This window comes from Oreochromis niloticus, linkage group LG13, assembly GCF_001858045.2.
Source record: "Oreochromis niloticus isolate F11D_XX linkage group LG13, O_niloticus_UMD_NMBU, whole genome shotgun sequence".
NCBI classification, from domain to species: Eukaryota; Metazoa; Chordata; class Actinopteri; order Cichliformes; family Cichlidae; genus Oreochromis; species Oreochromis niloticus.
This window is the reverse complement of record NC_031978.2, coordinates 26,547,526-26,574,331: the sequence shown is the minus strand read 5'-3', so window position 1 is coordinate 26,574,331 and position 26,806 is coordinate 26,547,526. Positions and strand designations below refer to the sequence as shown.

General features: G+C 41.3%; 1 protein-coding gene across 1 annotated transcript; it reads right to left on the bottom strand.

Annotated features, from left to right (window-relative positions):
• Positions 1 to 1,459: 1,459 nt before the first annotated feature.
• hs3st1l1 (heparan sulfate (glucosamine) 3-O-sulfotransferase 1-like1) lies at positions 1,460 to 26,571 on the bottom strand. The gene is made up of 2 exons (XM_005462954.4): positions 26,175 to 26,571; positions 1,460 to 2,821 (listed from the first exon to the last, which is right to left on the bottom strand). The coding sequence occupies exon 2, from the start codon at positions 2,650 to 2,652 to the stop codon at positions 1,711 to 1,713; it is 942 nt and encodes a 313-aa protein (XP_005463011.1). The 5' UTR covers positions 2,653 to 2,821; positions 26,175 to 26,571; the 3' UTR covers positions 1,460 to 1,710.
• Positions 26,572 to 26,806: the final 235 nt, after the last annotated feature.

The following is a 26,806-nucleotide window of genomic DNA, read 5'->3' as shown; positions in this document are numbered from 1 at the left end:
TCAACTCCTCTGCTTCAGGGTCTGAGAATTTGACAGCTACAGATGCACTATGCAGCTCCCAGCAAGCACACTAAGTAAACTTTGCCTCAAACAAATAAAGGGTATAAAAGGACTTTGTTCAGTATGTACTCACATTGCGAGCAAAGCATGCCCTTTTGTCCTTCTTGCCCACCTGTCTAATGGAAACACTGCGCTGCGCCAGTGTAACACCTTGGGAATGATTGCTTACGTGCGCGCTTGTGTTTGTGTGCGCCAGGCTGCTTGTGCTGTAGGACAGTTCGTTATCTCTCCGATGAGCGGCTGGGTGATAGATACCCAAGCAGACAGGCGTCGGCCAGGGTCACGGGGTGACTGTCACCTGCTTGTGTGCCGAGAGACTGGATCCTAAAGAGATCATGTCCAGACACATTTCCTTCCACCGGTTCCCCCGTCAGTTACTCTGGGGTCCAAGTGCCCCCTGCGAGCAGAAGCGAGAAACGTCCCTGAGCGAGATGAGCTAGGGCTGATTTTTATTTAGCACTTTGTCATCAAACAAAACTTGGCTATACACAGAATTTTCCAGCCTAATTATAATTTAAAACCCCAGATGGCCCACGAACTACACTACTAATATAAATATTCAGCATATTTCTATATAGCCCACAGCTTCACACCCCCACCCCTGCTCTGTTCTGGATATAGATCCAGCATAGCATCAATGACTTGTTTGCCTCGGGAGAGTTGTAGTGCTTATTCCAGCAGACAGAGCAAGGAGATCACATGAATATCAGATCCCGGCGGAGCTGTAGCTTTGGCTGCTGTTTAAAGCCCAATCAATGAAAGAAACATGACCCGCGTCTATCTGTTGTGTATAGGACGACAAGCTGTTTCTTGGAAGACCGCATGATACGCATGATTCAGGAAAGGGAGAAAATAGGAAAAGGATCTGCAATGGATACAGTATCCTTCGTAAAAGATTTAGAGCACTGTTAGGCATATAATTTAATGACTACACTTTACACCTGAGCAAATTGTTGAACAGCGGCAAAACGCAACAGAAGCTCTGTGGATTTTAGCTTGCTGACTGTGAAGATCTGACTTATTTAGCTGCAGGCACAGGCTGCATTCAATGTCCAGAGCTATTAGTGATTCCTGTACTACTAAAGCGCTGCTCCGGGGTACCCATTTCCTTGCATTAATGTCTACCTTCCACCACAGCAAATCAGAGGCTTATCTAATGCCTTTGCCTATCTTAGCATACTCCCTAAATAACACAGGTTAGAAGGCTGAGGGGCTTTTGATGGTCAGAATGAAACGGAGAAAGATAGAAAGATGCCATTTTTTGTACATTTCAAAGCAGAACAATTTATTATCAAGAACAAGAATATCAAAGGAGAGGGGGAAAAAAACTTCATCAGTTTCATAAACTTGTTTTCACTGCAATTTCACCACTTAACACTTCCAGCACAGAGAGAATGACTTATTAAGCTTGAAGGTTCTTCTTTTTAATCTTACGCCTGTAGTTACAGTTTTTCACATTTTTTGCCGTTATCGTGTAAATATAGAACTCCTCTGCTGAAACCAGAGATTACAACAGTAGTTATTAAGAGGCTATTCAAAAGTTTTTAAACGTCCTTAAAGTGCTTCATAGCCTCCCGCATTTTTTAAAATTTTTTTGTCCTCGTCACAGACAAGATAGTGGCTCTGTTAAGAATGCGAGCTGGTTTTTTTTTATTGCCAGTCAAAGGTGCGCTTCACCAGCCTGAAGAAGGTGCGGTTGTGTTCTTGAAGGTAGGAGCGGAGCTGCTGGAGCACAGTGCTGTTAACAGCAGGATGAGGTCGTCCCTTAGACTCGTGCAGACAGCGCTCTCGGCCATCACTGCGGATGCAGTAAAACCCCTTGGTCTGATTGAAGTAGAAGTTGGTGGATACTATCCTGGGTGGCAAGTTAAGGAAGCGCTCCACCTTCTGAAGCTCTGGGAGGGGATCACGGATCAGAGCGTCACCGTCTACTATGTGTATCTGTTCTAAGGGAAAGTGGCGCAGCCAGTTGCGCATGTGGACGTCGTACAGGCTCCTCTGAATGGCCTTGTACCTCATATTCAGCGCTCCGTTGCGTACTAGCAGGTTTTCAATGGCTTGAACCGGCTTGTGGTTCTCCAGCCGGTTAAAGTACACCTGGGTGTAGTCGGAGATGACCCGCTCAGCTGGGTCTCGCAAGATCAGCAGCAGCTTAATGGAAGAGTTCATGGCACAGATACGTTCGGGTGCAAGGGCTGAAGTAAAATAGCCTGGAGTTTTCTCTATTGTGATCTGGTGTGGGTAAGAGTAGGGCATTAACTCACGGTACCACTCAAAGCCCTTGGCGTAGTTCTCATCCCAGTCAAAGAAGTGCACCTCGGTGGCGGCGGCGGCAACCTCAGGGTGTATGTCCAGCATCTCCAACAGCGCTCTTGTGCCACCTTTGCGTACCCCAATAATGATACTATGTGGGGCTCGTTTGCTTGTTCCTGGGGGTGGAGATGTGGTTACATCTCCAGAGACATTTGCTAGTAGGCCGGTGTCCAGGTCCACGGCGTCCAGTGTAATCCCAAATCCTGCCTGGACAAGCTCAGGTGGGGCAGCGTATGTCTGAAGAACCAGGAGAAAGGCTGATGCCAGAAAACAGGCCATGGTGATGGACTGAAGTGGAGACTTGCAAAGAGTCAGTAGCAAGAAAGAAGGCTGTGGCTTAGCTGTGGACCAAAGCTGACTTTCTGAACTCAGTGTTGCTAAGAAATGCAGTCTTTGTCTGCCATTGAATATGAACTGGAGACGGAGGACGAATCAGTCTGCGGCACATCTGCAGGGAGGAACAAAGACAAAAAAGAGAAAGAAGAAAGGGCTTTTAGATTTCAGGCATATAATGAAGAATGAATGTCTGTATTATACTGAAATGGCACCTTCCTCATTCCCATGAAAAAGCAATCCAGCCATAAATACAATCCATGTCTGTTATAAGTGTATGATCTCAAAAGGATAATCTCAATTCATCTTTCTTTGAGTCTCTTTTCATCCTCCCTCTTCCCATCTGCTTTCTCTTCTCACTCTATAAAGTCACTTTCAATTGATACTGTAATTTCTCGGTGCGAAAAACATTTAGCCAGACAGCTCATCAGAAAATGTGTCTGAAATATGCAATTGAGTCTGAAGGCCAAAAGATGAGGCCAGAGTTCTTTGTCTTCCTTCAGCAGGTCAAAATCCACACCTGTATCAATACGCACCTACCCACAGCGCTGAAACCAAGAGACTGTAAAGACAAATATATTGCCGGAAATCAGATGAGTTCCCACTCTAGGTGGCTTTGATTTTCTATACGAGCCGGGAAAGATCGATACCAGAGCAGTGAAATCCAGCAAACAACAAGGAGAAGGATTTAGGGTGTTAGGTTTGACTTATAATATTGCCGAGGAGCCCTTCAAAAGCATGGGAAAATTGAATGTCGCTGCCTCGTCTTTTTTAACTTTTGATCCTTTCTATAAGGCCTTTTAACTATTTTAATATTCGCCTTGTTTTTCTTGCCTTCAACAAGCGCTAGTCAAATGGTGTGCCTTAACTTCAGCAAGAAAAAAGGGGAAAAAAACATCCCTGTAGCAAGAAATGTATAGACATATATATATTTTTAATGCCATGGAATTAATTTAAAAGGCAAAAGTCTTCAGATATTTTTCAGGAGGAAAGGCAGCCGAGAGAGCTGCTGCTTACTCTGTGCTAGTCAAAACAACAGGGATGGGCTATGCAAACATCCAGATTCAACAGCAAAGGTCACGGTAAGGCAATCCAAACAAGCACACATATTCCCAGCCTGGGAACACATGGCTGCACACACACACACACACACACACACACACACACACATATGATTTCAAATGCATACATTAAACAATTTTTTCACTACCTCGTCCCTCATAATGTAGACCACAAATGGGTTTCTTTCAAATACAATTTAAAAACTGGGTGTTTCTGTGGAAGTAACTTCGTCACCTTTTGAACGTTTCAGCACACTGGGGATAATTTCCCTCCCAACTAAGACGCTGAATTCCTGGCTCACAGTCTGTAGATGGCATTTACTGTAATTACATCTATTGGGGTTTTCTAGGAGGAAAGGATATTTTTTAAAATAAATTTGATCTTTCATTTCTTTGATAACAGCAGGGAGGCTGCCTGTTTCGGCAGTTCTTTTTCGCAGCAATCTTTTCCTTCCAAGCCCCCCCCCAAAAAATATTTTTTTTTAGAGAAAATCACACACTCAGTAATTTATTTTATGTTTAAAGAAAGGCTGAAAAAAGTCCTTTCCCTACCTAATTTATGCACCAAGCCAGCGGTGTGAAATAACGATCAGTTTGACTCCAGAATGATCAGCCATTACAAGAATTTAAGATAAGTTTGTGGGACACGCTCATTCCGAACTGATGAAAGTATGAAAGTGTAATCTTTGCATAGAAACTGTCAACACATTGTGAGGGGATCATAGATTTGTGAGGCGCGCATAGACGATCTAAATCTGCGCACTTGAGTTGTTTTTAGCGGGCCAACTGTTATCATTAATCCTCTGCTTGCAGAAATGCTCAGCCTTCAGCACAATTTAATCACAGAAGCCGTCTCTTAATTAAGTGAAGAGTGTAGCTACCAACGCGCAGAGCACATTTCTGTGGTGTCACCAGTGGCTTTCTCTCACCTCACAGAGTCTTTCAACCATATAAAGCCTGTGACACATGCCTCCCCCTCCCCAGTTCCACATTATGATCTGTGGTCTGAGTGTGGGACTGGGCCCGTGTTCTGAACGCGGGAGAGCTGACCTGCCCTACAGGAGCCGGGATGGTGCGAGGAGGCACTTATGTGCTGTGACAGCCTCGCCTGCCTGTCAGCGTTTCCCTGGCAGAGAGCTGCCAAGTCCAATGCTAACAGCCAGGCAGCCAGACGAGCTTTCTGTCTCATCCAATTCCCCCCACACCTCTCACAGTACAGCACCACCTGGAAGGAGCCATTGTTTCACATTCCACCGGGCCTTATTGCTTTATTCTGCACTTGATGTGTATCTTTCCAGCTTTTCAATCGGCACATGGCAGCCACAATATCTGGCAGACCACTTAACCAAGAATATATCTGCTGAAGACTGCGGGGACCAGTGGAAGGTTACACAGCACAGGCTGGCAGGGGATAACTATGGCCACACTGAGTTTTGTGTGCAGGATATAGCATCTGTGTGGTGTCTCACTGCTGCTTCACAGCATCAGAACATAGATTCAGATTGTAGAACTGGACACATTTTTGCTTGAACACTCAAAAAAAAAATTCTGCCTAAATTGCTGACTTTAAGTAATTTAATTGCATATACATTTTTGTAACTTTGTTCTATAATGTAAAATGTTAAACTGAACAGAATCTGCTCAAATGCACAGTCACCTCAAGGTGCTTTATTTTGTAAGGTAAAGACCCTACAATAACTGGAATAATAATACACCCCAGCAACCGCATGACCCCCTATGAGCAAGTACTTGATGACAGTGGAAATGAAAAACTCCCTTTCAACGGGAAAAAACCTCCATGAGAGGCTCAGGGATGGGCATCTGCCACAACAAAAATAAATGTTTCATTTTTTACATTTTAGTTACGTTTTACTCAAACTCATTGCTTCATTTTTATTGAGGGTGAAAAATCCAATTTTTTCAATGTAGAGTTTTAATGTTTTCCTCTGGCTAACTTTCTTCCTGCACTCTAAAGGCATAACAGTGCTGCCGGGCCACGAATGTCAAGGTGGTGGAAATGCTTTTAAACCTGTTCTGTTGTTTGCATTTTTCATCTTGAACCAGACATATCCTGATTTGCTGTGCTAAATAGACACTGGCACCATTCTGACCTAAGCCATGACATGACCATCTTTAATCCTTTAGCACTGCAGCGCTACTCCTTAACCTGATGATACCATACATAAGAATGATTCCAGTGGCAATGAGGCATAATAAATTTCCAGAAAAGAAAAAAGTAATATTTAATACTTAATATTCCCAGATAGCCAGAATTAAGGTATCGCACTATCAGTGCATTACTAATATGAACCATTAATACCTCATGAATTAGAGTCAATCCCTCCCTCTCTTTCAAAATGGTGATACGTTTTTAATTAGATTGGGGTGGGGGTGGGGGGCAGCTTTGGACGGGAAGCAACGACCACACTTTTACTGAATTAGTTTTACATGCATTAGCTCTGTGAGTGTCCACTCGTGGTGAAGATGTCTCCCTGCCCCGCACCCCGGGATATTCTCCATCCTCTTTTTGACCCTGATTATGTATAAGTGGGTATGGAAATTGAACTCGGTAAAGTCGGAGGCACAGTTGCTGAGATAACAAAAATCTAAAACACTGCACCACACTCACCACTCGAACCCATAATTCTGAGCCTCTGCACACACACGTACACACACGTTCGAGAGCTGCCCTTCGCTGACCATTGTCCAGACTTTAAAACTATTCTGGCCCCGGAGCAAAAGTGCAGCGTACCACCTGAGCAGACAGCTCCGCCAACAGTTCTGCACTATTCATTATATCCCACCAGGCTAAGAGGAGGGCTCCACAGGTTCCAGGCACCACGGGAAGCCAGGTTCCCACTAATTAACCCAAACAGCCGCCTCTATACATCTACAGCGAAAAAAAAAAGCCTCATTCATATTCAACAGGCCCCCTGCCATTAACTGTGGCAGGCAGCAGGTATTGCACAGGGTGCTTTGTTTTTTTAATGGGTGCTCATTAGAGACGTTAGTACAAAATAATTATTACTGCAATAAAGCTTGATTACAAAGGGTGGCTTTTGCTATTAAACGGATTCAAGTGAGGAAGTTAAAAAAAATTAATCAATATTACTATCCATTTTTCTTGTGTGGTCACACATTTTAAGTCGTTTAGCACCACAAGTAAACATAAACACTGACAGATTGTTTTGCTTGTTTGATCTAAGCATAAGAATCTGCCGTTGCTCTTATCTACCGCTTGTTTATTTGACTTCATTCCATCCCACCCTCTTGCGTCTCCGCTTCGCTGTCGTCCAGCGTTGTTAGACGATCCCGTGTGAGAGGCTGTGACCCGTCCGTCCAGTCACTTTGGACACAGAAACACATGCACTTTCACTCTGTTTTTGTTTTGCACTTTCCCACTTCCTTTCCTCACCCATCCTCTCCAGTAGGCCTTCAGAAACCACTACAATATATTTTTTCCCACCCACCCACATCCAAACTGGAACTCTGAAACTTCACTCCCACATGCAAGACTGATTTTAAATTATGGATGCATTTCGGTTCGCAGTGGGATTCCTGGCTCACTTGATTAATTTCTAGTGCAACAACTTCAGGCTTCAGCTACGTACCGAGGACAAAGACAGAGCTTTTCTTTCTTTCTTAACCTAAACTACATAGATTCAGTGATACAACTCATATAAACCGACAGCATGAAAGCCAGCAGAGCTTTGAGAAACTCACACGTTTAGTTTCTCAGATGTAAAATCCTTAACTTCCAACCCTGTGCTGCATCAGCATGCAAAGGGGTTTTGAAGGGACACCTTGAGCCCTGTGAAGCATCCCATTCCCCGTTCAAAGCTAGCTTCATCATGATGTGAACAAATAATGAGTGAGTATTCCCCCTCTGTTTACAATAATGGTATATTACAGCTGTTAACTGGGGAGTATGAGAGAAGAAGGCTGTGGGGTAGCTCGAGAACACAGTGTTGCCACTTTTAATCTCCAGGCTGGTAAAGAAAATATAATCGGGGAAGAGCAATGCTTTCTTCTCATTAGAAAGCCAACAGATGTGCCCTTGAATGACTTGCCCATACGCAAGGCATTTAACCCCCGACTAGGAGAGAGAGAGTTTGAGCCTGTTCTGAACATCAACTATAGGCTCAGAGATAGTGCTATTGTAATGCTGGCATTAACCAAGGTTAATGTGGAGGCGTGTTCACACGGAGCTGTTAGTATTGGGCGATTGTTGTGATATGCAGCGCACTCTTTTCCACAGCTCATTCAATAACTAGAATCTAGAATAGAAGAAGAAGAGGATGATGAATCAGTTTTCATCAGGTCTTTCTGGGAAGACAGTTTGTGGTGATTATAAATGACAGTTTCAACAGAAGCCTTCAAAAAGGAGGATTTCTTGCAGCACTGCTTTACTTATAACATATATGCATTAATTTGGGCTAGATGTACCTAATAAAGTGACATTTGGCAGTGGCACAAGCATCAGAGTAATCCTCTCCTTTGGGGCCACCTGCTGGTAAAGTATCTCTAAGTTATATCATAAGAACTGAACACTTCCTGTGTTTACCAAAGGATCAACACAAGAAAAAAAGAAAGAAACCTTCGCCGATCATGGTCAAGGAAAGACTTCAAGACCCTCTCCAAGCCTTTTTCATACTCCTGTGGCCACAGCTGCTGATATAATGAGAAAATCTAATGTCCATTTGGGCTGTGACCAACCTTCCCTCGAAAACTAACCCCACACTGAACAGTCGAAGAGTTTGAAACACTAAGCTAACCTTCGTGATTGTGTCTGCTTTCATAATGAAAGTGGTTTCGATGAAATAAGACCCTGGAAGAGTACACTTTTTGAAAGACAAACATAAAAAAGCCTGACTGGTGTTTGGTAAAAATGCATGTTTACAAGCCGCAATGTTTGTGAAAGGATGTACTTTGGACACATGAAACCAAATTAAAGCTTTTTTGTTTCTTTTTTCTTTTGGTAAAACATATCAGCTCTGTATTCTCAGAGGGAAAATTAAGCTCTGTAAATCAGATTACAAAAGTACTCTTTGGTTCTTTTTTTTACCTTTTCTTCAGTCTCTCTTCACGTTCAGGAACAAAGAGCACACAGTGCTCTCATTATTTTTCCCATGCCAGCCTATGTAGGTGTGTTTTAAGCCCTTTTTCTCTCTGATTTCTATGCCAGCCTCGGCTTGTTTTCTGAGTGAACTCACAGGGTTTCTGCCTGGTTTAGTGTTGATGCAGGGCAACTGCCTAATTCAACAGTGTTTCAAACTTAAGTTTAATGTATTCAGTTCGTAAAAAATGCACTTTTTTAAGCTATATTAAGGGCAGCCTTGGAATGCCATGTTAATCTAATCCTTGCTTAACTTTCAGTCTTTAAATCAGGCCCTGGAAGTGTGATAAAATGCCATAACTATGACAAACTATTGATGCAGACAACTCAGCAGCATTTTACAAACACTGATGCTGGAGAAACAATATTTCCCTGTTTTGAGAGGACTGCAGCTCTGATGAAGCGGTATCGGGCTATTTTTGGAGCGCATGAGTAAGACAATGACCTAATCCACACCCACATGTCAGCAAAGGCATTCATTAAGAGAGGATGTAATCTGTCATTTGCTTTTACACTCAAACGCATGTGGCCTCGGGCCCTAATTACAGTCTTTTATCTGTGATTTTGTATAAGTTGAGTTAAACTTTCTCTGTATAGCAGTCGTTTCAGCTTTTTTTTCCACCCGTAGAGTGGTTGAGTGTGCAACGTAAGCTCTTCCAATTACCAATCCTTCTGCCCACTGCCATCTGTGCACACGAACATGAGCCACCCAACTTGACGAAGGCCTGCGCCACATAAGCAAATGTATGTTTCTGCTAGATTGGCAACGTTTGAATAAGGATCTTTATCGACAAACAACGCATCGTAGCATTTTATACGACAGCATATAAAATGCTGTTGCTTTTCCCAATTGCCCGGGTCAAACAATGCCGCGGAGCACTGTCATTTCGCCACGGCAACACCCCTCCAGTTACCCAGCCTAAATGCACCATTGTTCAACTGCCACGGGATTGCTCTCGCAGTCCCGCAGTCTTCGGCCCAGGCCTCCTCCAGTTTAGCCCTGACATTTGTCAATGCTCTGAGATTTATTTCAAGCACCAACTGACATTGTCTGGATTCCCAGAAGGCATTTTCACAGATAAAATAGGCTGACTTGCTCATCACCCTTGGATGAGTGGAGGCAACCAATCCCAGGGACACTGACTCACTCAGGAAAGTGTTCCGCGGTCCGTCAGAAACAACAACAGACTATGAGAAGGAATTCAATCAGAGTGTGGCCTGATGATCCTCATTCAGCCTGCCACTTCTGATAAAGCACCTATGCTTTCCACAGAATCAAGCTCCCCGCTCCGCAATAGCCTCCTCATCTCACGAAGATAAAGCTAATTTTGCTGTGCCCCACTTTAATGCTGCTGTAATTCTTTTCCCATCACACCTTTTCCTGCTTCTCACAATGAGTCTGATCTTCTCTGTGTAAAGTAATTGATCTGCGGTTCATCGCAGAGGGAACACTGCGAAATGCCGACTTAATCAAAACAAAGGCACCGGCTTCGTCCTCCCTTCGTGGGGCTAAGTCTGCGGAACGCCAGCGCTTTCGCCCCCAGTCTCGCAGGCATCCTGCAAACACCAATATACACATACATTATGGATGAATTACTTCATCAAATAAAAAGCAGGCCATCTTGTAATGAACAGCGAGGATACTCTTAATCTTTGATGAGGCCGATGTGATGAATAGTTTAATGAGAAAAAACTATGGCAAGGCCTGCCGGGTACTGACGATGATATCAAAGCTCTGATGAGTAAAGTGAGAAAAATGTGCAACGTTTAGAGAATTTTATGATTTTTTTTTCTGTACCGTTGTTTATTAAATGGCATCAATCTTACAGCTCATAAACAGCATTACAGAATACACTGAGCGTAATCCCACCTTGCCAAGTGTTGAGTTATGCAGAGAGTAAACTGTACTCGAGGGCAAAGCGCGTAATACATATTAACTAAGGTGTACACGCACACACACACACACTAGGGGCATGCTATTTTCCTCCAAGAGGTCAACTTATATCTTGTGTTTATTTTCCCACACTACAGCTGGTGTGTGCAGTTGGAAAACCTTTCCCGATCTGGCACAGCAGCGTTCTATTGGAAGGCACACGCCACGGATCTGCCAGTGTTTTCCCGCCATCACAAATATGTATTCAGTACTGCAGAACTCGAGGTTTAGTATTTGGACCTTCTGTGATTTGCTGTTGGCTGCCAAGCGCTGGAGTGATTCAACACCAGGCGGCAGTTAGCAAGCTAATAATAACACATTCAGCTTAAAACCATTTAGCACAGAGGTGTCCTGCATTCACTTGCATCCAAGCATTATGCAGTTAGATGTGTCAGTAGTGGTTACACCGGGATATCACTGGCATACATGCAGTAAATAAACAAGCAGAAGCACGCTCTGGAAACACAGTGAGCACAAATAAAGCATGCTCAGGTAGGAATTCACTGTGTCCCATAAGAGGCAATAAAAATAGACACCTGACAATTAGAAAACTGTGATGGAGTTCAGCAAAGTCAGGAAGCAGCGGTCAGCTCAACTGGCTCTGCTATCATATTAGTGCAGAGCCAGGATCGGCTCGATTTGTTTGTGCAGTACGTGTGAATGACGAATCAGTCAAGCGTAACTGAGAGATACGGAGATGGGAAATGCAAGGAGCATCAGATTGGCGGTGACAGACGCCCATTTCTGGGATGTCGCTTTAGCCGCAGCGAAGGACCTTGAACTTGAACTTTCACGGTATCGAGCTACCTCATCTGCATAAGTAATTCAAGTTGTCGCCTCGCATGCGGCTCACGGATCGTAACACAATCGGATGGATCAGACGGTGTGGCCTGAGACGGTGCTAAGTTTAAAACCTGCTAAGTCATCCTTTTTAACGTCTCTATCAGACACAAAACCTTTAAGAGAGGCAAAATCAACTCATTTTAATGTGGCAGCAGACTTGATGTTGTCATTCCTTCTGTTCATACTGGACACTAAGAGGCCCACTGGTGTTTCTTCAGTCTATTTTCTGTGTACAGGCAAATTCTAGTTTTTGCTTTTTTAATTAATGATAGGCATAAAAAATACTCCCCGCCCCCCTCCCCCAAGAATACAAAACAAGTATTTTTCAAAGCTGCATCGTTCATCACTTTGAGTTCATTTGAAGTGCAGTGGAGAGGCATCTCTTAACTTCCAGAATAAACAGGACGACTGGTTAGAGCAACTCTGTTGTAATCTTCAGTATCATTTAAAATGTATAATGCCTAGTTCATATTGCATTTAAATATAGATATTAAGATTCAGGAAAGATTTTGTTTATTAACTGCAAAATAACGTATGCTCTTGGATTAAGGCACAAGGTTTCGACTAACCGTTGGTTTTATAATGAGTCATTTGGTTAAATATGTTATTTCAATGGACGTCATCATGTCAATACCTTATGTTTATGCAAACCCTTGAATGCTGTATTTAATAGAACAGAAGGCAAATCTTCATATTTAAACACATGGTATATAGCAAATTATACTGCAGTTGTTCATTAATTAAGCAACTGAAAGGCATCAGTTATACAAAAAAACCCATTTCTATCCATAAACATCATCTATATATACAAATTTATAAATGTACTCTAAAAAAGACCATCAATTTCCCACATGCGACTCAGCATCATTTATTGAGCGCAGTTTGTGACTGTGCATACTGGCACCTCGGAGGCAAATAAAACCAGTCGCCTCTGCGCTCAACTTTGAGCAACATCCTTGTAATTTCCTGGTTGCAGGGCAAACTAGATCGTAAGAGAAGTGTTTATCTATAATAACAATCTCCAGCTCCATTTCCCCGTGCACGGCCCCCTGCTTCTCTGGCAGGGGTGTGCTTCAGAGGCCTGACTGGGCAGAGATGAGGGAGGACATAAACCACCATAGCTCCGCGCGGCTGTCGTTCGCTCTATCATTACATTGTTTACTGCGTTTGCCTTCGCACCGCTCCACACCATTGCCCGTGAAGCACCGAGCTGCTTTTTTAGCCTAACCTCTGCAAAATCTCCCCCCTGCATGAGAGCAGACGAAAACTCCAGCGCCAGTTGGGCTCCACGCGCGCTTTTAAGCTGAGATTCCACCACCAGCGAAGCTCTGTTTACAGACATTTTCAAGGAAGGCTAACCACAAGTATTGGCAGCCTCTGTTACTTTATACTCTTTCTGCTCTTGTTCTTTTTTGAGAACACAACACTGGCAGCGGTTTGAATGCAATCTCACCGTACACTTTCTTGTGTTCAGCCCGCATAGCAGGATGGCATCCGCCATCGGTTCAAATCACCAGAGCATGCACACACTGAAATGAGGTGTGGGTTAAAAAGAAAAGAAAACAAAAAAAGAATATGTTATAAAAAAAAAAACACTCTTTGCTTTAACTGAATTTAATGTGTGTGGAATGAAAACCAGAGAAGATGACATACAAGACGTGAAGACTTCAGGCTCATTTTAATGGCTGTAAGAAACCTGTCTGCAACTTAATGAAAATATCTGTGCATGTGTAGTCCTGGGTGTGTGACAGAATCAGGTTAAGAAGATAGAGGGAATAAAACGTGTCACTTCAGCGGGGTGACTTTCATAGCAGAGCAGAGCTTTGTCTTCTGCTGGTGTGTCGCTAAACCCACAAGCTAATGTAAGAACCCCTGGTAAAGCTAATGAGTGTGCAATATTATTTTTTTTAATTTCCCTCCCAAAAGAGCTTAAGCACTCTGTATTTTACCGCTTTAAAAATCACCACGGCACACGCTGAAATGAAGCCCGGCGCAAAGATTAATCAACTTCAACTACGAGACGGGCCTTATCGGAGCAGCATTACCGCCTGTAGTGTGATGACGATGACTTCTCGCTGTCAATTTCATCTGCGCCCCCTTGTTGAGCCGTTCTTCATGAATAAGACATCATCACCACCCCCCACCACCCCAGCCTTTTGGCCATTCCCCTTTGGCTTATTGCTCGTACCACCGCCTCCACGGTCCTGTAAAAACCAACTGAAGTGTTTATGGGAGATAAGAGGCAAAGGAGGTCGCAGGCCCAATAACTCCTTTTATCACCCCACGTTCTGCAGCAAGGCCCATTTTATGGGCGAATGTGCTGAAGACGAATTCTTAATTAGAGAAGTTTGTGGACCCAGCATCAGAGGCCTAATGGGGGAATAAAAAGAATCAGAGAAAGGGCATCTGCAAGATTACTCGTTGGCTTGCTTTGTTACTGTGTCATGTAGCGAAGATTGGAAAACAGCCTCCGTTTGTTCTCTAAGCAATAGCAATGAAAAAGGCCTTTTAAAAATGTTTGCTTAGGTGCGAATGTTATGTTCGTCTGAGTCCATTCGAAATTAGTTCAGGTTATTGATTTTCTTCGGGGCTTATCTTTATTAAAGGAGCCTGCCTTGTCAATGGAATTATGCCTCTGCCATTAAGGTGAGCTGATTCTATTTCCCATTATTGTAAATTCCTGCCCAGACTTGAAATGGCTTAGGTTAATGGGAAACGCAATGTTTTGTCCTAAGCTTATCTCGCTAGTCAAGAAGTTTGAAAGAAATAACATATAGAACTTTACTTCCCGTGCATTTAAAAGTAGATGCCTCCCGGGGTTGTCATGAATATTTTAGTTATATTTTACTTTACCATAATTCCTGTTAAATGTTGTCCCCTTGAATTCCGGAGATTAGGGCCATAAAACGATCGGTTCAGTTGTGCTTTTTCAGATATTATATGGGACATATAGATATTTTTAAAATACAAGGTTTTATTATACAGATATTTTTTGGGTGTTCCTAGTGATTCTTTCACGCGGTGATTATGCATCGACTACATCGTTATGAATAGTACATGTAATACCACCAGCAAGATGTAATCAATAAGGTCTCCACAGATCCCTTGGCCTTTAACTTAATGAGGACCGGCTAGCTGCAAGGCTGCCTTTAATCTGTGTGTGAATGTGCCGCTATTTCTCTTCCCTCTGTTTAACTTCCACACACCTGCATGTGACGATGAGCTTTTAAAAATCTTTTATCATTTTATTCTAATATCATGAAGTGCCACTTTTGACAAATATGAACAGCCTGCAATGGAAGGAAACTCAAATTTTAATTAGCCAACTTGGCAGACATGTTTCACCAGAGCAGACCAGACCAGATAATGACTAGGACCCTGTGATCCCAGTCGTCTGCGTATTAACTCAGGAAAAAAGGAGAAATTTAATTACTCATTTTCCCAGACTAGGGAAGAGGGATCTTGTCCTTGATTGCATAATTTTAAAACTCCATAATTATCTCAACTCCACAGCAACAATGAAGGAAGGATAAATACACGAGAATTACCATCTCCAAGCAGGATGGGGGTGAAATGAAATGCCTGAGCAGGAAAGTGGCATTCGTTTTGTTGGGGGTCTCCTTCTATTGGATTCTATTTGAAGTCAATACGAGAATTGGGAGCATTTCTGTGGTTCGCCCCGTAGAATCGACAACTAAATTTAGCAAACAGTGGAACATTAGTTGGGAGTTGTGGTGCAATCCTCCGCCGTACTCGCTCATCAACTTGTGCCGTACAGCCTAGATTAACCATCTTTCACTTCATTTAGATGGAGGATTGTTTGGGGGTTTGCCTGATTATATCTGTCTTGAGCACAGACCAAGCTTCTATTGGTATTTAACAAAGATTAGCTTTAAATTGATGATTAACCTTTGTAATCCTGCGTGCATATTGAAAATGGCTTGCTTGTCTTTACCACAGCCACACAAAAGAGATGCTGCATTATCGTTCAGGGAAAATTGAGGCTGGGAAAGCAAATGAGGCAGAGTGTTATCTGCCTGGTGTTTGGCTGGATAATGAAGACAAATCTTCAGACTAGAGAGCCATCTTATAATGAATCCAAATAGATGAATTCTTTTGACTTCTTAGCGTGAATCTTTTAATAAAACTTCACTCTGACCCTGACAAGCAATTGCCACCCGTATGCTGCAGAGAAGCAGGATTTACTTGTGGGAATGTGTGGATACCATTGTTTAGATGGCTCTATTAGGGAGTAATCAGACATTAAATGAGTAATTTCTCCATATTTAACTCCAACCGGGGAGGTAATGGTTTAATTTGCTGGGCAATGAGTTTTCCTATGTGGAGTACTTCTTGCATTAAATTACACTGCAATACAACTGCATCTGTTGCTCTGGAAATTATCAATGCACAGATACACCCCTACAGACTTCTCTAACCCACAAAACAAATTTAATCTCTAGTGACTTCAGCCATCCAAAGATATAAAAATCAAACCCAAGCTAGTGGTTTTCTGCAGGAGCTCTCAAACCTTCTTGGGGGCAAGGACCCCTCACAAGGCACATAAACCTTACATAATCCTAATGTCAATTTAATGAGTTTGGGCTTAACGTCACTTGTTGATGTGAACTTACTCAAATAATCTTTCTACGCTTGCCAGCTAGCTTGCAAATAAGCCAAGCTATGCAGCTTTGTAGCATCCTTACAGAGGTTGGTAATTTCATGGCACACTGACATGATTTGTCACAATCGTATTAGTCTAAATTGCGTGAGAGGGAAGTGTTTTTTTACTTGGTATAAATGTTCCCTTACTGCGTATGTGCAGTAGGGTTGTCAAAAAATACTCAGATGCTATTCCAGACTAAAAATTAATATCATATTAGATGCTCATTTGCAACAGCGTCATCTTCACCTCCTCCAGTTGACACACTATTTCACCCCCACCCACCACTAGCAGCTGAAGATAGTATATTCACAATACAGAGCAAACCTCTATGAGGAATTTCAAGAGGTCAGGAAAGCCCCCGTTTTAAAAACACTTAAGTATTTAACATGTTAGCCAGGCCAGCTCACACATGAACATTAGCCATTTAACTATTAACAATTACCTGATAACCACATTAGCCCACTGTTATCATTAAGGCTAACAGCCAAATGATTACGTTGGAGCTAAGCTAAGCTAAGGTTTTCACTCCTGCTTGTCTATAACATTAATAAACAGTGTTTATTTAACAGTATGACACATTTTTTGTGGCTAAAATGTTTTATAACACACTGTTTAGTATAACACCAAAAAACAAGGGGACTGTTCAAAACCCAAAAGATGGATCCCAGTGACGTCTGTCAATTTATTCGACTATTGCTAATTAATTTAATTTCAGATTTTCAACTGTCCCTCAAAGCTGAACCAAAAGAATTCATCCTCACATTGAGTGTCAGACAATGACTGAAACCACCAGCTCTGTACTCTGACACATGCAGAATGAGAATTGGTAAGTTCTTTGAAACCCTGAATGCCAACATCAAATGCCCTCGCTAATCCTCGCAGTATTCCACAACTGTGGACCCTACTGCAGTTAACTGAAGGGGATATGATGTAAAGAAGAAGCCATGTGATGAAAAGTCATTCTCAAGGTGAGAGCCAAACCCTGTCCAGTTTTTATCGAGTCGAGATAGCCTCGAGTTAAGTCCTGTTAAAATGGCACCGTTTTTATCACACACTCACTCTTTAAACCAAAGAATAGATCTGCTCTGAAATGAAAAAAATAAGAATTAAAAATACCCTCCATGTGCACTGTATAATAAATGCTCCACTTTATAAATTTGTACAAATCTGTTTGGCAGCTACTAAAATGTGAGTGACTGTGTAGAAAAATGCCAGGAGCCAAAGTATTTCCAGTAATGGAATATGCATACAAAATGAACATATGTTTAGCATACATGCCATTAAATATTTACCTGACACTAAAGCGAAGCCTTTTTTAGTCGGTTAATTTACAGTGATGCATGAATATTGATTACAATATACAATTTCAATGACATGCATTGCAAATCGTCCTCTTTACATAAACACACTGGTAACAAAAACAAAAATAAAGCTTTTGCAAGCATTTCAGGCTGCATGTAATTATTTTTAATCCCATTTTATGTAATATTTTGGCTTGTTTATCTAGATGGAAAAAAACTGAAAGCAAATATAAAAATAATCACCATTATCCTCTTACGCCCTAAGTTATCGCTGACTGATCAAACAATCAAAACATAATGAACATCTGTTACACACATACTGTAGATTTGTGGGAAAGAAGCAAATGCTGTAATTAGAAGATTAGAAGGAGTGTACAAATGTGTTGTGAAGTGAAATGGAAAATCTGAAAAAGAATATGGATAAATTAAGAAGAAGCTCATGTGAATCTCTCCAATAGTTGAGTGAAATTAGAATTATCCATACAGATTACATCTTTATATCCCCAGATAATGATACGGCACATTTACTAGTCGCTGTGGATTTTCATTTCAGGGTTGGAGAGCACTCTGACACTGAAATGTTACAGTGGCAGTGTTACAGAAAAGGGGCTAGGACATGGCCTTGGGGTTCAGAAACTAATGCAGAGCCAATTACCAAACACACAACATACACAGTGCATATGTAAAAATATGTTAGTACATTTAAAACAATCAATAGTCAAACATTAACAGTTTTTAATGGAATTTCTGCTCTTAGAAAACAATGAAATTCTTTCAGCTTCTACAGTGACTGACCCCAAAGACAGAAATGTAAGTCTGTTCAATAGTCCTGTTTTATATGCATTGTTCTGGATACTTAACCCGTTCCACTCTTGAGCTTCCTGTAGTGAAACCAGGTCACATCTTTTATTTAAAATGCAACTAGCTGCCATTTTTTAAGGTTGTATGGCACCGTCAATAAAAGGGCTGCACAGCAATACTTTGATAAAAAATAAATGGATGTAGCATTGTTGTGTTTTATATGGGTTGAGTCACATTTGGGAATTTGTACCGGCTTGCAGGTTATTGTCCTATTTTAGAGTTGTGATCAGGCATGAACATTTGGCGTAAGTAGTGTAAAAACCTGCATTATTATTACATGATAAGTTTCAAATTAATTCATCTATCCATTCTCTTCCGCTTATCCTGGAGCCTATCCCCACTAACTGCATGTATTTGGACTTGCAGTACTTAAAATACTTTTGATAAAAGACATTTAAAAATGTTAGCATTATGTTGTCACTGAAATGTTAGATTTGGTGCTGAGTTGTCTACAGCTTTTACATTAGCTTAAGCATCTATGTAGCATTTTCCATTGCAAACATTTTAGACTATGGAACATTCACTTCACAGCAGCATCGCTAGCTCTTTCAAGCAAAATGGTAATGTTTATTTCAGATTAACAACACAAAGTACCACCATACTGCCTCCTTACTGCCTTTCTTATCAATTATTTGGAGCGACGCTATTGTAGCAGCTAATATGCTGTGCTTTCAGAGTTTTGGTAGCAAATAGCTTATATGTAGTGACATCCTTATTCTCACCATAGCCACAAATAGTGCATCACAGAACCAACACTGAAAAACTTTGTGCGTATATCTGAAAATTCAGCTGCTTCAAGTCAGCTAGAGTACTTTTGTGCCAGTGTCATCAGAATGTAATTCTTATCAACTCCTATCAGCTACTTACAGCACTATAAATTCTACTATACAGAGTTCAGCAAATATTTTTTGTATTTTTGTAGTAGTATTATTAACATAAAGACACATAAAGATAACCTTAATGTTAAGTGTTTACTAAGGTGTAATTAACTAGGAATTTCCCATTTATTAACTAATTTTAAATATATTTCCTTCTGAAATACATTATAAGCCTCATAAAATTTTGTTTGTTTGTTTTTCTGTTGATTAAGTGTTAGGGTGTTTTATTAACTGTGTTTTCTTATAAAACTGGAGCTAGTTATCAATGAGTAAGTTGCACTATAGTAGAATAATTGTGCTGCAACTAATAACCACTTTTAAATGGTCAATATATTTTCTGATTATTTATAATTATTTATACAAAAATATTCACCAAGAGTTTTTATATTTTAAGCAATGTTAAAGAAACTGATTCATTATTGATTAGTACTAAAAATCTGTTAATGAAACATAATAGTGAAAAAGCACAAATATTTTTTCTAGGGTGGAAAAACAAAAAAGACCATGTTACCTTTTACCTTTTTGCCTGTAAAATAATAATAATAAAAAAACAAAACACCTGATTATCTTTCCTTTGTGACATGGCTTTTATTATTAGCCTTTCAGATTTGTGTTGCACAATAGACTGTGAGTTGCTCGTTTTGAACGGTTCACAGTCCCCAGCCCCATTATATTCAATTAGCCATCCAATAAAGGACAGAGAATGAACCAGATATGGGAGCAATATTTGTTTGGCTAAAAAAGGTACTCCAAAACCACACATAAATGATATTGAAAATTAAAAAGCAGGCTTTCAATACAAGTACAGATGCAAGTTGCATTACACTGTACTGTGTTTCACCCTGCTGATATAAGACTACCAATCACAATAAATAATTGTTTCTAAATGTACAAGCACTGAATCCTCGCTTTTGAATTGTGTCATAATTCTGACTATTTTCAGATTCAGACTCATATAGTTCAGTAACTACACCTCGTGTCACCCTTTTGCCTTTAAGTCAGAAACAGAATCTTTCAAGGTTCAATTTCAAGTTTGAGATGAGCAGTGTTCCCTCTGGAGGTGGAAAAAAACGAGAGGTACTCATCTGGGCGTTCGCTTTTCCAGAACACAAGATGAACAGTCTCATTCAGCACCATGGACAGCTCCCCACATTACCTCGAGAGATTGCTGCTAAACTCTTCGCCAGTAAGCACAAGTGAAACATTATTAATACTGGTCAGATAGCTTTCTACGGGGCCACGCTGTGCCGAGCCACTGTTAAATACTCAACAGTGTGTCATTATTTTCATCTCCTCTCCGCTTAACTTTGAAAACATCCTCTGAGCTGCCTTCGTTAGTTGTTTGACCTTCCAACAATAAACCTAAATCGGTGTCTCTAAAGATCAAATTTCATATTTAGACTAACCCAGATCTTCGCCTTTGGAACAAATGTCAAGTGTTGCTTCTGGTGGTGGCAAGAGCGCAAGTCGGTAGAACCGACCAATGCTTGACATTTTGTTCTCATGAGTATTCATCTGTTCCTTTAAAATTACCACCAGTGATGTGAAAAGAAAAGGAAAAGTGGACAAATGCAGAAAATGATTTCAGCTTCCTTAGAAGTGATGATGATGTCCACACTGACAGACGACTAACAGTTCAGCAGACTTCTTTGAAATTGTGGACCATAAGGCCGTTTTTGTGTGAATTCCTTCTATAGCTCCCCAGATTACCTTAAAATCTCTAAATTAATGGTAAAACGTTGCGATGCAGGAAATCGTTTCATTAAAATGTGAAATAATCTGCACTCAGGTCACCAGACGCACACTGGAACCGTGTCACAAACAGAAAATCTCACCACTACACAGCCACAGGCGCACACACCCAGACGTTGACGCGTCCACACAAAATAAATCGATACGTATGGAAAAGGCATCTGAATCAAAGCAAGTCTCACTCTACATGACAGGGTTGTGCTCCCTCCAAAGCAACACAAGTCTGACAAATATGACAAGATATTCAAACTATGAGTGCACACACACACACACACACACTACATATATATGCATATATACATATATATGCAAGAAACAGAGAAAAAACTTAATGAATAAATGACTTGTCCCATCATCAAGTGGAATGATAAATCTGCTTCATAACACTCGCCAATGATGACGGTGTCTGGCTTTCTTGAACCTCTTGATGAAAAAGTGGCTCGTGAAATCTGTTCACTACAAGGTGTCGCTGCCCTCTGCTGTCTCTTCTTTCATCCGCTCTCACCCTGTCCTATTATTTCAGAATTGCAGTAAATTAAGCGGGAGAAGGCCTGTTGTCTGATTCTCTCATCTGCGTGCCTTTAATAAGGCTTCCCCAAAGGCAGAGTTCAGACTCTGAAGCTTTTGATGATAAAGACAAAGCTCTCATGTGCCTGGAAAAGACAGCTTCTGTGCACCCTTTTAATGTTGTTGGTACACACGGTGGATATGTTGGATAGATATATATAGTGCTCATCATGTGGACCAAGGTTTGCAGCATGCATCTCTGCCTGCTGCACGCTCATGAATTATGGAATCCGGCACAAATATGCAAATCTAAGCATTAGCCTAGTTATGGCCCTGTACTGTAAGTTACAGTGACTTATCTATTATGTATGAACCAAGGATTGGAGTGAAGAGGTCCTGGCAGTCAGCTTCACGGCCCTCTCTCAGTTACTCATTTTCACATCATGAAAGAACATGAATAGCAGGGGAAGTAGCTCCAAAATGTTAACTTTCTGCAGCTCAGCATCTCCAAAGACTTGGGAGAATTAGAACTTGCTTCCATGCTCAATTGCCAAGCTACTTAAAATAACAATGGCTTCCAGAGGATTTGGAGGCCTGGAAGATATGTAGGGAATAAGCATGAAGTTGTTGCTAATCCTCTAATTTCCCCCCACAAGGCTGATATGAAATGCTAGTCTGATCAGTAATCAGTCCACGGGGGAGGCAGACAGGGGATCCAGCCAACTCTACAGACACACACACACAAAATCAGCCTCTGTATGACATTACCATCACAATGCTGGATGAGTGATTGTACTTGGGTGACCTAATCACAGGGGCGTAAATATCCAAAATCAAAAAGCCAGCAGAACTGAGAATCCACTAGGTCAAGAGGCTCAGTTTTGAAATCATGCGCATATTATATCAGGCTGAGAGCATGACGAGCAATGTCCTACGGCTCCGAGATGAACACAGTGATCATTAGGCGGGATCAAAGTCAATCACAAAGCACATGACAGCTGACAACTTCTATTTAACTGGGTGCAGGGAAATAATGATGCCTGGGCCTTGTAAATCTTGTCACTAGCAAGTCACTCCATTCACGATGCTAACAAGAATAAACCACTTCTTCACTGCCCCATATCAGTCAGGCAAACAGACTTCAATATTTATTAAAAATAAAGTTATACCTCAGTTTAATTAATTTATTTTATATTGTATTCTTTTTCACAAGAAAACAACTTTTTGGGCCTAATTGGAGACAGAGAGCTTCAGGCCCCTGGGTAGGAAAAAAGCAGGCTAACTGATGACTAAGAGCAACCACTGACAGGAGATGGCCTTATGAACTCTTAGCTGCACTACATAGATGAAAGATTATTTCTTACTCTTTCCACATACTTTAGAAGATTCATTGTGCCGTGGAGTCTGTATTTCACTTTGAAAGTGGCAACCACCAAGCTCGGCTGGCTAGCTCGCTATAGCTAGTTCAGCATGCTAACAATCGCAGCAATTCTCTCTAGAAATGTCTTTTCATGCACGTTATGTTCACACCTTCAGAGTTTCTTATCACTCTGTGATGTTTTTCTCACATTGTACTAAGGAGGCTAGTTAGCACCTGTCATAACTGTGCAGTGGGGAGTTCTGCAACCTCTTAACTCAGCCTGTAATTCCAGGATGCAAATCACAGGAAGTAGCTAATATGCAAATGTATTCAGCAGTGCTGAGAGTGTTCAAATCACAGGTGCTACAAAGCAACGGCCAACAATACCTCCAATCTGGTTACCTGCCTGTGCAATATGATAGGGCTATCACCTTTCATGGTGGATACAGAGCCACATATGTCAGTGTGTGTCTGTTTTTTGCCTGTCTCGACAGCTATGTATCCGTTCTACTCCACACGGAACGGGTACACTGCTGGGGACTGAAGGAAGTGCAGCTTTAAATCTGAAGTTATTTAGATGGGCAGTATCTATTGTGGCTAAAAACTGTTGCTGTTACACTTTGTGTGAAGCAACATAGTTACAGAAAATAACCTGAATTACACTCTCCACTAACAGTCACTGCTGTATAATTAACACACCAATTCAGGCATATGTCTGACAGAGTGGCATTTTGAAGCCTTTTTCATGCCATTTTATGACATTTGAAACAGTTAAGACTTTGGGTCATGTTCAAGGTTAGGATCTCATTTATGACATGAAGTGCAGAATAACTTGCGATGTTATTCATATTACATTTCATGATATTGTCCTTGCCAGTCAGGCAATTAGGCTACAGTGATGAAGCATAAATTCCATGACTTAAAAACAGAGGATGTCACCATACAGTACAAGAAATGTTGATTAAAAATATTGTTTTTGTCACAATTGTTCACAAATAAAAATAAACAACATGGATAAATAGTTTAATGGTTTCATTGACGTTTGACTTTGATACAAAATTTAGAGCCTTTTGGCTGAATTGTGCCAATTTAAAAGCATAAAAAAAAAATGTGTTTTGTAAAAGTTGGATCTCTTGAGGGAAAACCTACATCCTCCCACTATCACACGCACACAAACACATAAAAGCCAAACGCTGGATTTCATTTGCATTTTAAACAAAAGTCTCATATGCCTCAGCTAATAGTTTTCATCCTTTAATTCAGCAAACATAACCTCATCAAATATTAACTCTACGCTCGTGTTATTTTTTATTGCTCTTGATTAGCAAAACTTGAGGAGGAGAAAATTCACTTTTGTTTTATTGTTCTTCTCTTCCTCCACCCCACCCCACCCCTCGTTCCCCTCCCCGCTTTGCTCAAGTGGAGCCAACTGGATAAACTCCATCAAACACAAAAAAGAAAAAAAATGTAATAACAGGCAATTGAAACTGTTTCTCTCCCACCTCCTCCTCCTTCTTCTATGCTTACCACACGAACCCCTCACGTTGTGGTGTAAAAACCAACTGACCCTGCGTGTTTGTCCACTCCTACACCACAGAGACACCTTTTGTTTTCTCTGCAGATTTAGAAATCATACCCGCCTCCCTATCTCACTATTGTCTTTACAACCTAACTCGTAAATGCTTACTGTCACGATGATCTCATAGACCGCCCGGCTTCACTGCTTTCTGCAATACTTACACATTTGGTTCAAGCATAGGATGAAGCAAACAAAATATCCGTTCTGGCTTAGCAACAGATGCACAGTCGCCACATTCATGTTGATTAGTCGGGTATGAAAATAATGAGGGTGACCCCTTTATCATGTCGACCTTTTGCCCTTTAATTCCAATTTTCTATCCAGCTTACAGAGAACTCATTGTGTAGCATTTTCACCATTTCCATACATTTGCCTCTTGATTAATAAGTGTACATCTAGAAAGTTTTTTTTGCACGCGCTCACTATGTATTTCAAATAAAATCTTTAAAAGGGGGATTTTCAGTGGAAAAAAAATAACAATAAGACTAAATTCAGCACAGCACATCTCAATATAATGAGCAGTCTACACCCAAAAAGTAATTGTCAGAACATTAACACCACCGCATTACTTTCCAGAGCGTGGTTATGTAGCCTTAAGATTGAACCTATTTTAAATACAGAGCAATTAAAGCCCACTTGAAGCAAAAGAGATAGGACAGGGTTTCAGCTGGGAAAAAAAAAAAGCCATTATGTTTCATTTGAATTTCATCACAGAACTTATTCCACTCAAACAACGGTTTATGCCTTGGAGGAAATCCTGCTGCTAGAAGCACCAGCTCACATAAGCCAACACCCACATGCTCATAATCAAAGGTGAATTGCACAGCCCATGGCAATTTGCATCCTGTGACGTTATAATATGTGGCTGCTGGAATTTCACTTGCTTTGGTTGTGATAGCAGATACAGGAGATGAAATGATGGCGAGGAAGGAAACAATGCCGCATCAAGGCTACGTTTCCCCGAGTACAGGAGAGGGGTAATTATCATTAGCTGCTCTTGTCTGATTGAGTTTACACGGCGACTCTTTAAAATGGAATATAAGAGCTTTCAGTTTCAATCTGGAGCTGAGGGTAAAAAAAAAAAGTTCTGCAAACGTCTCTGTTTGAGTTCGCATTTTAATCCCTTAAAAAGAAAAAACCCACTAACTTCGCAAATTTTGCCCCAAACTTTTAATGTGTTAGAAGTGTTATTGGAAAGCTTACTTTAAATGTCAAAGCCCACAGGGTTTAGAAAAGACGGTGCTCCTGTGAGCGCCTAAAGTTAATTTATTGGATGCAGCGTTTATTTTTTAATTAGTTTGATCAATACTCTATTAAAAAGAATTTAAATGTGAGGTGCAGAAAAACGACGAGGCACCTATTTCACATGAGTGACTAATCATATTTCAAAATGTCAGAGGATCGGCTCGCTACGAGGCGATAACTGGATTTGTTCGAGCTTGACAACTGAGAAATTAATCACCCGTGAATTGAAAAGAATAAAAATTCAATTTAAAAAACAGCATCCTTTTCTCAGACGCTAGGAGATTCAAGTGTTGCATGAAAGCGTAACGCATGTGTGTGAGCTGCTGAGAAGCAGTGTGTCCTCAAAGTGAGGGAAAATCTGGTTACCTCGCACGAGGGGGGTTCGTGGGGGATCTCAACGCGCCTCTTTGGATTTGGGTTGATCTCAGGAGCGGAGAATGGAGACGAAGCCGAACCAGGGCGCGCACTTTTGCGCTCGGCAGGTCCGCACGGGAGAAAAGCGTCCGCCTGTGCTCTCGGCCACTCTCATCACTGATTCACTGGAAAGCCGACACCAGTGCAGAAACGCAGTCCTTGTTTATTCAAAGTGGAGAACTCGACTCCGGTGTCCTGCTCACGTAGACGAACCCCGTGGATAGAAACGCGGGCAGAGTTGTGCCCGAGCCACTGCTTTGCGTAGCAGACAGGAGGGAGCGGGGAGGAGCCGTCTGCCGTCAGATGATCAGGGAAAGGTGCTCTCCTCACTGAGGCTCTGCAATCCTGAGCTTTAAGGGAGAGCTCCAGCTCAGACCCGAACACAATAACCTCCCACTCTAATCGTATTTATTATCTATTCGTTTTATTCTTGCTGTTTGTCAGACTTGTGCCTTTCTGAGACTATAGAAGACTGGTTTTGCCTAATTAACAATAGGCTTTACCATTATAGACAATAATTACATGCCTTAAGAAGACAGAACAGTGATATTAAACTGTTATATGACTCTATATTAGTACCTTGA

What these genes read in the sequence shown, in the direction of transcription:
- hs3st1l1 (XM_005462954.4), bottom strand. Translation starts at nt 2,652, where the DNA reads ATGGCCTGTTTTCTGGCATCAGCCTTTCTCCTGGTTCTTCAGACATAC.